The 14,342-nt window shown below is 47.4% G+C and overlaps 1 protein-coding gene across 6 annotated transcripts in view; it reads right to left on the bottom strand.

Annotated features, from left to right (window-relative positions):
- Myo5c (myosin VC) overlaps positions 1-13,161 on the bottom strand; it is a 91,959-nt gene extending 78,798 nt beyond the window's left edge. For 3 of the 6 annotated variants that reach the window (XM_040274735.2, XM_005316584.4, XM_078049600.1), the window contains exons 1-3: positions 12,966-13,159; positions 3,635-3,745; positions 545-710 (exon numbers count right to left, since the gene is read on the bottom strand). In XM_040274735.2, coding sequence (XP_040130669.1) covers positions 545-710; positions 3,635-3,745; positions 12,966-12,992 — 304 coding nt within the window. In that variant the 5' untranslated portion in view covers positions 12,993-13,159. Of the gene's footprint in view, positions 1-544; positions 711-3,634; positions 3,746-12,965 lie in introns of all 6 variants that reach the window. The other 3 variants (XM_078049599.1, XM_040274736.2, XM_040274737.2) reach the window with 2 other exon arrangements.
- Positions 13,162-14,342: the final 1,181 nt, after the last annotated feature.

The following is a 14,342-nucleotide window of genomic DNA, read 5'->3' as shown; positions in this document are numbered from 1 at the left end:
CCACTGGGATTAGGGGGTGTGTGCCACCACATCTGGCAACTTCTATTCTTTATAAAATACCTAGTTTCAGGTATTTTGCCATGGCAACAGAAAACAATCTAAGACACCCATCTCTCCAGGTTCTTTTAGGAAACCCCAGCTCTGCCGCTTAACTAAACCAGCTTGACTTTGTCAGGTCACTTGATGCTCTGAATCTTGGTTCCCTGAAGATCACCTGTATCTCTGGGATATTCTGATGTTTGAATGAGACGAATGAGATGACAGGTGGGAAATGTACCCAAACTGAGAGGCTTTTGTCGTTTGCAATGTAACTGTAATAACAATACCAGTGTCCCAGTAAGTGACCAATGTATCAAATCCAATGGAAAACTCAAACACAAGCCTTGTTATTCTGTTTTTCTAAGCAGTCCAGTCTTAGTTCTTGTGGATTCTTCTCCCCCCCATAGACACTTTTCACAGCAGATCCTAGACGCTCAGTATAAACCTGATAAAAACCATCAGGAAGCTCTGGACAGCAGGTGTCCAGGTTCAGGTCCTTCCTTACCGCTGTAGGTGTAAATGAGTTTGGACTCTGCAAAGCGGATTCTGAGATTGTGGAGCACTGCAGGCTCGTGGAGATAGCTGAGGGCGGTGAGGTCATTCTCGCCCACAAGGATGTCAGGATTCCTGAGAGGAGGCAGTGATCCTGGGTCAATGGGATAATCCAGCTCCTGTGGGCAAAGACGAAATTAAACTTTTGAAGACAAGACTTTTTGGCATTTCTGCAGAACCACTGGCTTTTTTTTCTATCTACCACCTGCAGACTCATCACTGACACTGAAAAACAAGCTTTCAAGTGGAGCAAAAAGAAAACCATCTTCATAGGCATCTATTGGAGCAATAAAAAGTGGGAGCCAGGGGACCAGGGCACTGACTGTGTGCTGGGGGCAAGTCACTCACCCTCTCTGGGCCTCCCTTCTCATCTGTGAATAGGGCTAAACTAGATTGAGGTAAGCAGAGCTGAAGAAGCTTCAATGCAGGGTGACAAGGAAACTAGATGGGCAGGGACCCAGGGACTCCACTTGTTTGTGGTTTTCACTAGAAAACAGGGTGCTGCTGCTAAAATGACAGATATCTTCAGGTCACTTACAGCTTCAGGGTGGCAAATTTCTGGTCAGAGTTGCTATACTTGGTGGTGAGAAGGGTCTGAAGGAGGCTTTGTGGGTGGTGGTCTCGAGACAGGCCACTGGTACAGGCAACTGCTATCTGCACCCTCCTACGGGGTGCCCAGGGTCATGGCTCCCCCTTTAGAGCCCTGGACTGAGTAACTTTCTCAGTGGGCCCTTCTTCTGCCAGATTTACCTACTGTTCCCAAAGTAGCTGCCTGAGCAGAATGAAGACCTGGTTAACATCCCTTGTTAACCAGAGACCACCGGGTCCTCCAACTGTCAGAGCAGTCTAGGGCCACTCTTATTTCATGACTGGGTAAAGCAAAGCCCAGAGAGGTAAGGTGACTTGAGCAAGATCACATGGCAAGCCTGTTTCTGTTCTATTTTTCCAGGCTGGCTTCCTGGCATTTAGTCAGTACCACTGGCTTGTTTTTGATCCCCACTCCAGGGCCAGCTGTCCCTTGGCAGGTGTCCCTATATACTGCACTCATGCCAAGCACTTAGCACTGATTGCTTTGTTTAATCCTCAAAAATGCCTTCCGAGGACAGCATGACTACTCTAATGAACTTTAACAAGACAGGTTCGGAAAGACTGAGCCTACTGTCCCAGGTCACATGTCAACATGGGCCTGGCTCCAAAACCTGTGCTCTTTCACTACCTCGGCACCTCCCATCAGTGCGGATGGGTTTTGATGGCTGGCAGTTGGTCTGTCTTGCAGCAGATGACCAGCTCAGGACAATGGAACACAATCCTGGAAACAGCCCTTATTCCACCATCAACAGCACAAGTCCCTGTGTGGGCCAGGCCCAGTCGGCGACTAGCTGCCAACTTGTGTTTTGAGAATAAAATTCAGAAAGATGTTTTTCATATAATATGTTTTACTTTTCCTGTTGTAATTTTTCTGTTTTAAACCAACAAGCCCTGTTTCCGGTTTGGCCATCGTGTGTGCGATGTGTGAGAGAGACCAGGGAAGAGGGGGGATGTGACCTGGTCTTTGAGGGGAGAGGTGTTGGCTGCTGGAGGCAGAGGTGACATTTTCTCACACAAAGTAGGCTCTGTCCTCCAGGTGCAGCTGGGGCTGAGGTAAGAGCAGCCTGGCCCTCTGCCATCCTACCTGCCTCTACCTGGGCCGCTGGATCAGGGCCTATTGAGCAGCCACCGCAGCTCCCTGACCACTAGAGCAGCACACCGCCACTGCACCTGCTGTCTCCAGATTCTTCTCCCAAGATGAGGCCACTGATCCCTAAGGGGCACCTCGATCGTGCTCAGGAGGATCTCAGAAGAAGTCACCAGGCGATACTGGTGGGAAGGGAAGGGAAGACTAAATGGCACTGGGGCCTTCTCACGCAGGTTCTTGCACATGGACGCCACCTGGGTGATCTGTGTGATCTCAGGACTCTGTGATGGCACTGTCACCAATTCCTTTTACCTATGAGGAAGCCGAGGGGCCACTGTCACAGACTTAGCAAGCGGCTGTGCCAGGACTAGATCCAGCCAGCTTGATTCTGGAGGATATGGCTTCCGCCGCCATGTTTGCCTCCTTCCCAGGACCACAGGAATGTCTCCCAAATCCAGCAAAGTCTGATGGGAAATGTGTTTTGTAATTTCCAGCTTTCAATATCCACCAGGTATTCCTCACACCTCCTCTGGTCAACACCTGAGGACAAATCTTCTGTCTAGCTCTGTATCCAGAAACTATTCTAAAGACGTAAGGTCACCTGGCTATGGATACCAAGGGGTGTCATTATGGTGGGAAAAGGACCACTCACGATGGCTGCTTAAAGAGGACGCTGAAATCTTCAGAAGCCGCACAATCAAGGGGTACAGGTAGCCTAGAGAGGCCCCTCACAGGCTGTCCTACCATGGAGCCCCCGCTGACACTCATGGCTCATCGGTGGCCTCTCCCTCACCATGCCAGCACCGACAGAGGCTCTGCCTAAGGTCACACACAGCTGCATGCTCCTGTCCTCTTGTGTTGGCCACGTGTCCTGTATACCTACAGACAGGCTTTCTCTCCCTTCCGTCTCCTCCCACATCTCCCTCTTCCTGATTTCTCTCTTTTCTCTTCTTCCCATTTTGACTTATTTTTTTTCCCTAATTGATTATGCCCTGGGCTCAAATTACTTTCCTCCAAGTTACTCATCTTTGTTCAGTTTCTCTGCTGAGACTCACGAAGCCAAAATAACTCATCACTTTTCAACATTCAGCAAACAATGCTGAACGCCTGGAAATGCGGAGGAGGGGCTCAGAGGCTGGCAACTGTATGTGGACCCCACCACAGGGAGAGGCCTGCTGATGTGGAACAGCACGGGGTCGGGGGGCACGGTATGAATACCTCAGGGGGTCCACAGCACCAGCTGGCCTTCCTGGACTGGAGCTGGTGCCCTCTCCTGGGCTGCTCCCACAGGACCATCTCCCCCCTCCCTACCACATACCCATTGCCACTTTATTCACCACTGTAGCTAGGAAGAGCAAGGACCCTCACCGTTCCATCTTCTAGCAGGAGTTGCAGGACTTTGTCACCAATTCTGTAGTCCTTTGCTATTTCAGCAGACTTCCAAACTTCTTCAGGATCAGGAATCCAAACCCTGTTGTACTGCCCAACAGAATAAGATGGACTTAATTTCAGCACTTTAAAACCCATAGCACACACAGATTGTGAGATGATTAGATGCAGGAAGGCTTCTTTCTGTCAACTAAGTTCCTTTGTTAGGAATATTTCTTACCTATTTTTTACTGATGAGACATTTTTTAGTGCATTCTGCAATCAGTGTAGCTTGATTTGATAGGAAATGGAACTCTCAAAGCATCCTAAGTATACATTGAAAACTGAAAGCCTTAGGGGTGGAAAGGAAGCCTGAGAATCCCTTCCTGGAATTTGTGAGTACTTTCTACAAGAGTCAGAGCAGAGGGATTTAGTTCATCACGGATGGTCTACGGGGGTTTAAGCCAGACACTTCACTTCCGGTGTCTTAATGTTTCATCCATAAAATGCATACAATACCTACTTCATGGGCTTGCTGGGAGGCCCAATTAGACCTTGCACTTGAAAGCACTTTGTAGAGTGTCATGGCAATATCCTTCCAGTGACCCCATTACCGTCTCATCACACTGGGAAGCAGCAAGGATTCCTACCCTGGAGATGCCAAGTCCAGAGGTAGCTGCCCAGCTCCATTCCCAATAGGCAACTGGTACACTCAGTGCTGATGTCCAGGTATTCGGGTATAATTGAATTGTGTCCTCCAGAATTCATGCTGAAGTTCTAACCCTCTCCCCATTTGACTTCATTAGAAGGTGGTTCATTAGAAGATACTTCAAGTCAGATGAGGTCATAAGGATAGAGGATTGCTTGAGCCCAGGAATTTGAGACCAGCCAAGGCAATATGATAAGATCCATCAATTAATGCAAAAGGAGTAAGAATTTAAAACAAAGTTCAGGCCACAGTAGTTGACTAGGAACATGTTGGATGAGGAACGTATCTGTTAACTCAAACTGTGTCAATCAACCAAAATAGAAAAAGAAAGATAGTCATTGGTTGATATCAGTCATATCAATCATATCTATGTGAGTTATCTGAATTGCCTTAATCCTCCACAGCTAGCAACCAGAAAGAGCTTGCTAAATGGACATGGGACCAATAAGTTTTGACAGAGAAAGAAAACATGCAAATGGAAGAATGATCTAGAATGAGCTGGCAGGCAATGACACACTCTTGTGCCTCATAAACAGACACACCTCACACAGACGCACACCACCCACTCCCACACACATCCTTGTTGCCACGGGCTACGTGTTTTCTACCTCAGGTCTGCTCTTAAAAATACTTACTGATGACCCTATTAAGTGGAATATCCCAATTTATCAAGAATTGGCCAAGGCAGAGTTTCAGAGCTAAAAATATCCTTGGAGACTATCTAGTCCAAGTTGTTTGTCCACCTTCTTAAAACTGCAGAAGCATATTCCCAGGGATAGTGGAGCCCACCATGGGAAGCGGGTGAGAGTGGAGGTCCCTAACAGGAGTCATGGGCAGTTGGGCCCAGGTCCTTCTGCGGAGGCCTGGGGCTCTGAGAGGTAAGGTCCAATCACTAAGTCAATCAACCCTTTTGTTTTACTGATTACCCAACCCAAGCCCAGGGAAGGCAAAATTTCCTTTGAGACTCATGGAGTCTCAAACATAATAAACAACATTAACATAATGCCAGGACACTGGTAAAGCCAGAGCCTGTGACTTCAGGTTTAAACTCCTGGTTAAGTGAGTTTGACCAGAGAGAGAACCCTGAACTCCTAGCAGCAGCCCTCCAACTGCGAGTCTACATGCTCTCTGAGAAATAGTTTAGGATTTGTTTCAGCTAAAAGTAATATTAGTATGGCAGGTAGTGATAGAATAGGACGCATGTAACTACTGGCCGCTTCTCCTCTGTGCCCCCAGTGTGGTAGGCAGCCCACACCCTGCTGGTCCTGGTGCCACTGATGCCATATGCGGCCAGGTGTTCAGAGCCCAGCAGTGTAACCCAGCCTGGTAAGCAAACATGAGGCAAGTTTACTCAGCCCCAAGGAAGTTCCACCCATTGGTTCCCTCCCATCTTCCTCACATTCCTGTACCCATAGGCAACGCTTCAAGCTCCAGGGACAGCTAACTATGCAGTGTTTAGACAAATACAAACTCAGGCCCTGCAATCCATGTGACCAGTCTTGCATGAGTCCCTGAGTGTGGTTCCTTCCTGTGAGGCAGAAGCCTCTGGAAGGCCTCTGGATGGCTGTAAAAGCTGCTGCAGAACCAAAAGAGAGGAGAGGTCACCGCCTGAGCCTTTTCTGGGACTCCTCATGGGGCAGACCGGGGAAGGAAGCGCAGGCTCAGGACCACAGAAGCTCAGGAAGTTATATGTGCTCTCGAACATGCTGGACGCTCTAGCCCTGGTATGCACAGGAGATGCTGCTGCCTGTCTGAGGGTCTTCTGGCACTAGCCACGGAAGTGGCTTGAAGACTTACACAGAACATGGAGTAGTACGAGTTTCTTTCCTAGAGCCACTTTCTTGACTAGAAGGGCATCTCCACACTTCGGGTCAGGCAGGCTGACCCTGGCATATGCCAGCTCTACTGAAAACAAACAGCACTAACATAATGCCAGGTTGTAGTGATGGGTGCTCACAGAAGGTCATACCATGCAGTTCCAGGGGCTCATGTTGAGCAGATCAGATCTAGCAAACTGAAGACACTGTGCTCCTTATTGTCCTCCTTTTCATTTGTTTCTCAAAGACCCCTTCCCCAGGTTCCTCTATCTCCTCTGCCCCATGTCCGTGTCTCCCAAGATCCTTCCTGGCCTCCTCTTATGACAGGCTGTTTCTGGAGAGTTCCATCCATTTCCATGGCCTCCACATCTACCCTCACACCTGCACCTTAGACACTCCCAGTCCAAAACTCACAGTGGAACTCTAGACCACATCTCTGTGGCCTCCCAGACATCAGTCCCTAAATGTCCTTGGATAGTCACAAATTCCCAACTCAAAAGATGATTCTGCCTGCCCCCAATCTGCTTCCCCTTCTCATTTCTCCTTCTCCTCATGTCAGGAGACAATGCTATCTCCTTCTCTGTGTCTCTGCCCCCAACAAGTGGTCACCAGGTGAAAAGCCAGCCCACTTCTTCAACAGCTCTCACCTCTCTGCTCCTGCCCACAACCCCTCTGCCACAGCCCTGAATTAGCTTTCCCCTCAACATTCTTGGGCTGCTGCCTCAACCAGCTGAGCACCAGGTTTCTTTGAACACATAGACTCCTTCACCCACACTTATCAGAATTTCTGTGGGTGTGGCCTTGCAAGAAGAAAGTCCGAAAGTCCCCCCACTCCATGGATTTTGATGAACGGCCAGGCTTGGGGAGCCACAGTCCTAGCCAATTTTCCTATTAAGACCTCACCCCTTTTAAAATCCATCCTCTGCATGTTGCCATTCCAAACCATTAGCAGTTTCTAGAATATGACCAGCTCTTCTTTGGCTCTCTGCTGTGTACTTCTATTCCTTCCAACCCAGCCCACCCTGCTTTTCCCTACAAGTAAGCAAACCCTCCATGTGGCCAAGAGTCAATTCAAGGACTCCCTCAGCTATGATGCTCTTTCTGCTGCCCTTCACCCCAACGGGGCTGGTGCTTTTCCTGCGGAGCTCTTACTGCCCCTCCCCAGGTGTCTGAGTTACCTCCTCATCAGCTCCACTGGCAACTGTGCCTCAGGACCCAGTGTGAGGACTTCCCGCAGCCAGCATTCCATACACACGTGGTGAACAAAATCTCAAGTTCCCAGGAGTTCAATTGCACCAATTAAAGACTAAATCTGGTCTTTCGTCTGTATTCTTTGTAATATTCTTTACAATAAATGAATAAAAAGTGAATTAGAAAAAAGACTAAATCTAGTCTTTTAGGTTCTTTGACTTAAAAAAAAACTTCTTGGAACTACTAATAGAAAATACAATGGATAAATCTAATTTTCTAGCATCATTAATGATATTTAGAGAAGTTGTTTAGAATAGCCAAATGGAAAATGACTACACTGAACTTTAACCTTATTTTACACAGGGATCCAAGACGACTGGCAAAGATGCTCCTTTTGACTTGGCACATCTGAGATTCAATAGAACTTCTTTGAATATATTTGTGTACAAGTGAGAGGAATGGATAATTATTATAATCAGTGGATCTGTGGCTAAAGGCTGATAACCTGAGTCCTTAGTAATGAGTAAGAGCAGAATTTTATTTTTCTAAACATCTCTAGAGGGCATAGAGCTCTGCTGCCTCCCCTCCCACTTATCATTCACCAGTGTCTTAAATGAAGAAAACAGAATATGTGTGTGTGTGGGATAAGCAGATGAAATGATAATTAAAGATGACCAAGATTTAAAGGGTTTTGACAAGCTTCAGAAACTCTGGGCAATAACAAGATGAAAATTTTCATATGACTGTTACAATAAATACAGTATTTAGGTACTCAAAATTCACTATATCCTAATATAAAAAATAATGAAACTTTATTAAGGATTATATGTCAGGTATTATGCTAAGGGCTTTACACACATTATTTAATCCTTAGAGCAACTTTCTAAGCTGAGAACTTGCCTAGCACCACCAGGCTAGTGAGGGGCAGGACCAGAACTTGACCTGATGCATCACACATAGACAGAGCTTTCCGGGGCAGAGCATGTGCCAGCTCTGCTGAAAACAGCACCAACATAATGCCAGGCTCTCCTGAGGGGTGCTCACAGGAGGACATACAACGCAGTTCCACGGGGCTCATGTTGAGCAGACCAGATCTAGCAAACTGAGCCACTGAGATGGACATGGAGGTACTTAAATTCATCCTGGATGGCAGGGTGTCTGGATGATGCTATTAGAGAAAAGGCTGGTGGTACTGTGTCTCTCCTGAGCTCTCAGTCCAATTACCTCTCATCTCAGCACTTGCCAAGGGCTCTCACCTTCTTTCCTTCTCTCTAAAGACCTCCAAACCTTCACCCCCGCAGCCTCAGGCTCCCCTCTCCCTGGAGGCACACCCAAGCCAGCTACCTCTCTTACAACTCCAGATGGTTCCTTCCTCTCAGCTCACAATCATGTCAGGATCCAGTTCTACTGACAAAGAATTATACCACGAACTTCCAAGAGGCCAAATCTAACCACCTTCTTCGGCTTTCATCCTGCTTGACATCTCTGCAGCTATGGGAACTGACTGTCCAGTCTTTAGTCATCGACATGCGTGGTCTTTCCTTTGTTACATATTTTCATGTTGACAGTCACAGTATATACAATTTTTGTTCTCTTGTTTTTCATGTACTGCAAGCGTTTTCCCTGTCATTTCAAAGTCTTCATTAGCACTTTTAATGTCTTCCTACTATCAGATCATGTGGGTCTTTTGTAATTTGCTTAACTCCCTTGCTGGACATTGGAATTAGTCCCATTTTAGTTATAACAAGGAATAAGGACAAATTAGAAGGTGCCGGGGAGGTCACTGGGAGGTGGATGGACTTCTCACAAGTCCTCTGTGTGTGGGGAGAGCCTTTGAAGAGGAGGAAGACACTAAAGGTGGTGAGACCCAGAGCGGGTAGTGAGAGGCATCAAGACATGGGCTTTTAATCCTGGCTCCATCATTTCTATGTAACCCTGGGCAACTTACGTGACCATTTCTAAAACTGAGATAACAACATCTAACCTGCAGAGTTGTTTATTTGAACTGAGCAAGAAAAGGTACATATAGTTCTGGCACCTAAGAAGTACTGGATTTTATAAAGACTGTAAGATAGAAATAACCACCATCACTGCCATTTTCAAACCCATAGCTTTTTCTGTCCCCCACTCCCCTCTGGTATTGGGGATTGAACCCAAGGCCATAGCTTTTCCTTAAGCAAAATAAATAAATAAATAAATAAATAAATAAATAAATAAATAATCATTCTTGCACTTCTGTTCACATCCAGATTTATGGAGCCCCCACTGCTCCCTATTCCCTGGAAGCTCTTGGTCAGTGGGGCAGACACAGTTAAAGGCGACGTTGACAGGCTGTGTGGAGGGGCAAGCTGCAAAGAATTCTCAGAAGTCCTGCCCAAATGGCATTTGAAAGGTTCAGGCATTGTGAGCAAGCCAGACAGAGGAGGCCTGTGTGCCAATACAGGGGAGCGTACACACACAGGCAAAGCACTGAGGGACGACCAGGAGTTTGGCAGAGCAGGAGCCAAGGTAGGAGAGGAGAGGCAGGGGCTGGGCGCTGAGGCAGGGGGAGGGTCCAATGGCTGGACAGCAAGTCTGAAAGGGACCAGGACCTCCAGAGGCTTCATGTAGACAAAGGCCAGACCAGTTTTTCTCAGAGAGATCGTGAATAGTGCAACTGTTCCTCTGAACATTTCTAAGGCCCGTGGCCAAATCACTTTGAAAAGAGATGGGTCATATTCCACTTCACGGGCAGCAATCACTCCTCTCTCCAGACCCCCTCTGCCCCATTTGGTGCCTCTCTTTTTGCAGCTCCCCATGGGAGCCTTCCTGTTTCCTCCTCTGCGATGGCTCAGCTCAAGCCCTCTGCTTCCTCTCTCTCCCTGAACAGACGCACTCCCCAGTGTCCTGTCCTCAGCCCTCTTCTTTCTCCCTGGCCAGGGCCGGTGCTGCCTTGGCTTCACTGACTGTGTCTGGGCAGAAGACTCCCAGCCCCTGGCCTGGCCATCCTCTGCAGCCACCTGCACTATGGACTTTCCCTGGAGGCCCCCTCTCCACTTTAACATCCTTGCTTGGAGGAAACCTGTCTCACTGCTTTCCTCAGAAATGTGTCCTCCTCCTGGGGTCCCTGCTGACGTCAACAGTGCCCCTGCCCTCATTCACACAGGCTCTACCCTCTGTGTCATCATTGTCATGTCCTCTCCCTCATACTTCAGGCCATTGTCCCCTTCTCACCAGCCTGTACCCTCCGTGGCCAATACTGCAGTTCTCATTCTTTCCTGGAAGGTTGGGATGATGGGACAATTTGGTTACTTGACCTCCCCCCCCCTCGTCACTACTGGCAAATTCACTTCCTAAAACACTGACCTTGATTCTGCTGTCCCCACTCAAAATCTCCATGAGAACGTGAAGCCAGCTCTGGCTGCCTCGGCCCTCCCTTCTCAGCTCCATTTCCCACCACACTCCCAGGGCACCCTAGGCCTCGGCAACGGAACTACTTGACATTTCTCAGTACTCCCTAACTAGGAAAGTCCTTGAGAGGCAAGGCAACCACTTCTTTTTTGAATCTTTTTAGGTTTCCCCAATTATAATGCTTTTGCATACAGAGAGTAATATGTGCCTTATCATATCACATGCCTGTCTTCAAGGGCTAATGCAAGAGGGGAGATTAGACAGGGGCCAGGCAGGTGAAGTGGGTGAGGCGCTTGGAGATCATAGGGTGGGTGCAGCAGGCACAGGAACTGACTACTGTGCAGGGGTTTCAGAATGGACAGTCCATCTGTCACCCTGATGCAGGGACACTGTTTGCCTCTGAATGAAGAAGTAGGTTTCAGGCTGTTCTAAAACATGTGGTTTAAATTGTGCAGGGAAACAGAGCACCCCTTGTGTTTAAAAGTGAACAAGCTTCCCCAGTAGCAAACTTGGATTTAGGATAATCCTGTGGGCTGGCATCCCAGGACCATCGGCTGGATTGCAGAGAGGAGAGGTGGCAAGGAAGCAAGGAACAAAGTTTAGATTTGTCTCAATTTAAGAAAAAAGACTCTAACAAAGTAAGATCTCTAAAACCTAGTCAGGCAGCCTCACAAACAGGGAGCTTCCCACCCCCACAACTGACAAATGAGCTGAATGACTGCCTACCTGAAAGGAAGGCAGTCTAAGGGCACAGGTGACCCACAAGAATAGCCTTGGGTTATTATAGTTTTGTTATATTTTGCAGAAGGGACAGCCATCAAGAATCCTTCATCTCTGGGATTCCCAGATTCTCTGTCCATCCAAGTTTGTCTCTCTGTAACTCTCTCATATCTGTTTTCCTATGTTGTACCTGGCATCTAGTAGGCATTTACTAATCTAAGTGCTTGATGATGGGGTATTTGAATTGTCACCAATTAAGCACAGTGTATCACATCTGTGTATTTTTGCTTCAGGAAAAAAATTGTTACTTATAATAAGTTAATCATCAACAATTTTAACTCCTAAGAATAGTTTTTTGTTGTTGGTTTTGATACAGGGGATTGAACTCAGGGGCACTCAACCACTGAGCCACATCCTCAGCCCTATTTTTTATATTTTATTTAGAGACAGGGTCTCACTGAGTTGCTTAGTGGCTCACTTTTGCTGAGGCTTGCTTTGAACTCCTGATCCTCTTGCCTCAGCCTCCGCAGTAGCAACTGGGATTATAAGCACAGTAGAAGAAAGAAGTTTGCTTAAACTATTGAGAGATTATTCTTTACAGTGATTTTTTCTATGTGTATCTATCATGAAATTGACTTTTAAAATTTAAAAATAGGGCATGTGTCAGGAGAAATTAATAGATTCCCATCCATCAGAAGTTTGGGGACGCCAGATTTCCCGCCCCAGGGTGTAGGAAGATCTTTTATTCCCCTTATCCAGGTAATTGCCCAATCTCCTCTTAGAGGGCCTGGGCACTCTGTGTGAGTGAAGCCCTTAACCTGAAGGAGAAAGTTTTAGAGGAATGCTCTAGAGTGTTTCTCTGACAGGGCATGCAAAAGGTGCTTTATAAACTGAGTATTACCTAGATGTTAGCTGAAGGGTCTGGGGCTGCACATTAGGACTCCTGGGTTCCCAGGAGCGCTCAACCTCCACAGCAGACATGTGGCCTAAGCAGCTTCAACTCAGGGCATCGGATGAGTGTAAATGGACAAGCAAGCCTTTTGAAGACAGCGTCCTAGAAGGCATCCTGAACACTGCTGACATAAACTTGTGGGCCAAGTTGTTCAAGGGGCTCAGGAGGATCGGGAAGATTACAGAAGCTCCCAACTGTCTGAAGTTTCTACATCCTGGTGGGCAACTCTGATTCCATGGTGGTGAGGGAGGAAGGGGCTGAGGGTTACAGGTAAGGGAGGTGGGGCCCCAAACACAGTGAAGGCCGGGCCGCCCACTTGGTCTTCCTATTCCCAGTGGACCCAGGGGCTCCCGGGTGCGCTTTTCTCACCGGCGGAGACCACAGTCCCTGAGAGGAGACGCTTACCTGGGCCCCCCAGTCCCGCGGCCCCTCCTGCCGGCGCGCCAGCCCCTCCCTGCGCCAGGTGTACAGGTGCGGCGCGGGCACCAGGTACAGTCAGCATGGCCCGCGGCCCTTCAGCGCCCCTCCCCTAGGTCGGGCCGACCCTCCTACCTGCGTGTACAGCTCGGCCACCGCCATGGGCGAGAGCAGCCGGGCACCTCGACCGTCGTGAGAGTGCGAGCCTCAACCGAGGGGCTGCGGCTCTGCGGGCGGGCGCGGGGACCCCCAAATCACTGCAGGGCCATCTTGCCCTGAAGTTTTCCAGCGACCGACTGCTCACTTTCGCAGCGTTGACCGCGAGGGGAGGAGAGAAGTCGCAGGATTGGTCCTTCCGGGACCAGCTCCGAGAGTCCACCCTGCCATTGGCCCGGGCGGGACGGCCCGCTGGCAGGTGTTGGACCTTGGAGCGGATCCTCCGGGAGGGAGGGCAGCAGCCGCCTCCGAGGGCTGGAGCTCGCCCCAAGGCAGGTAACTGGAGTGTCCTGAGCGTTCCCGCCAAGGACTGAGCTTCCTGGAGTCACAGTTTACTGAAAGGAGCAAAGGTATGAACACACAGGAAACCCAGGAGAATCAACAAACGATGGAACTAAGTTTAACAAGGTGGCTGTGTTCAAAATCAAATATAAAAGTGGGTGATCTACTTTTTTTTCTGAATATTTTATATATAACAACAACAAAGATATTTACGACATCAACGAAAATGTAAAGTAGCCAGAGGTTACACTAACAAAAACGCATTTTACCTTTGTGGAGGAAATGTTTCAATTGCTCTTTAAAGGGCATAAAAGAGGGCCTGAATAAATGGGGAGGCATGCCATTTTCATGGATAGGTATACTTAATATGGCAAAGGTGTCACTTCTATCCAAGTTAATATATTAACCCAATATATTGTTATATATTGGGTTAATGATAATATTATTAATAATTATATATAAAATAATAATTAATAAAAAATATAAAATCCTGTTAGTATGTTGTACCATGATTTAATATTTTACAATATATTCATAATGATTTTATATTTATATAGAATAAAAACTCGATCTATCTATCTATACACACACACACACACACATATACAGATATATCCCTTTATTCTAAGATAATTCTCATAATAAAGCTCAAAGAAGAGAGATGTACTCTATTATAAGGGATATAACAGAGCTATATTAAAACAGTGTTATACTCACATGAGACTGGATACATGAAGGACGAAACATGATGGAATACACCAACAAGGCCCTACATTTTATGGTATCCTTGAGCCAGACTGAGAAGAGATTATTTAATAAATAGGCCCTTTATGTGGAAAAATAAACAAATAAAATCAGATCCATGGCAAAAGCTGCATCCAAAAATAAACTCCATATAGATTCATGATTAAAACTTAAAAGTAGCTGGGTGTGGTGGCACAGGTCTGTAATTCCAGCAACTAGGAGGCTGAGGCAAGAGGATGGCAAGTTGCAGGCCAGTTTTAGCCAACTTAG

This window comes from Ictidomys tridecemlineatus, chromosome 5 (genome assembly GCF_052094955.1).
Source record: "Ictidomys tridecemlineatus isolate mIctTri1 chromosome 5, mIctTri1.hap1, whole genome shotgun sequence".
Classification (NCBI taxonomy): Eukaryota; Metazoa; Chordata; class Mammalia; order Rodentia; family Sciuridae; genus Ictidomys; species Ictidomys tridecemlineatus.
The sequence above is the reverse complement of the archived record's forward strand: the minus strand, read 5'-3'. Positions and strand labels throughout refer to the sequence as shown.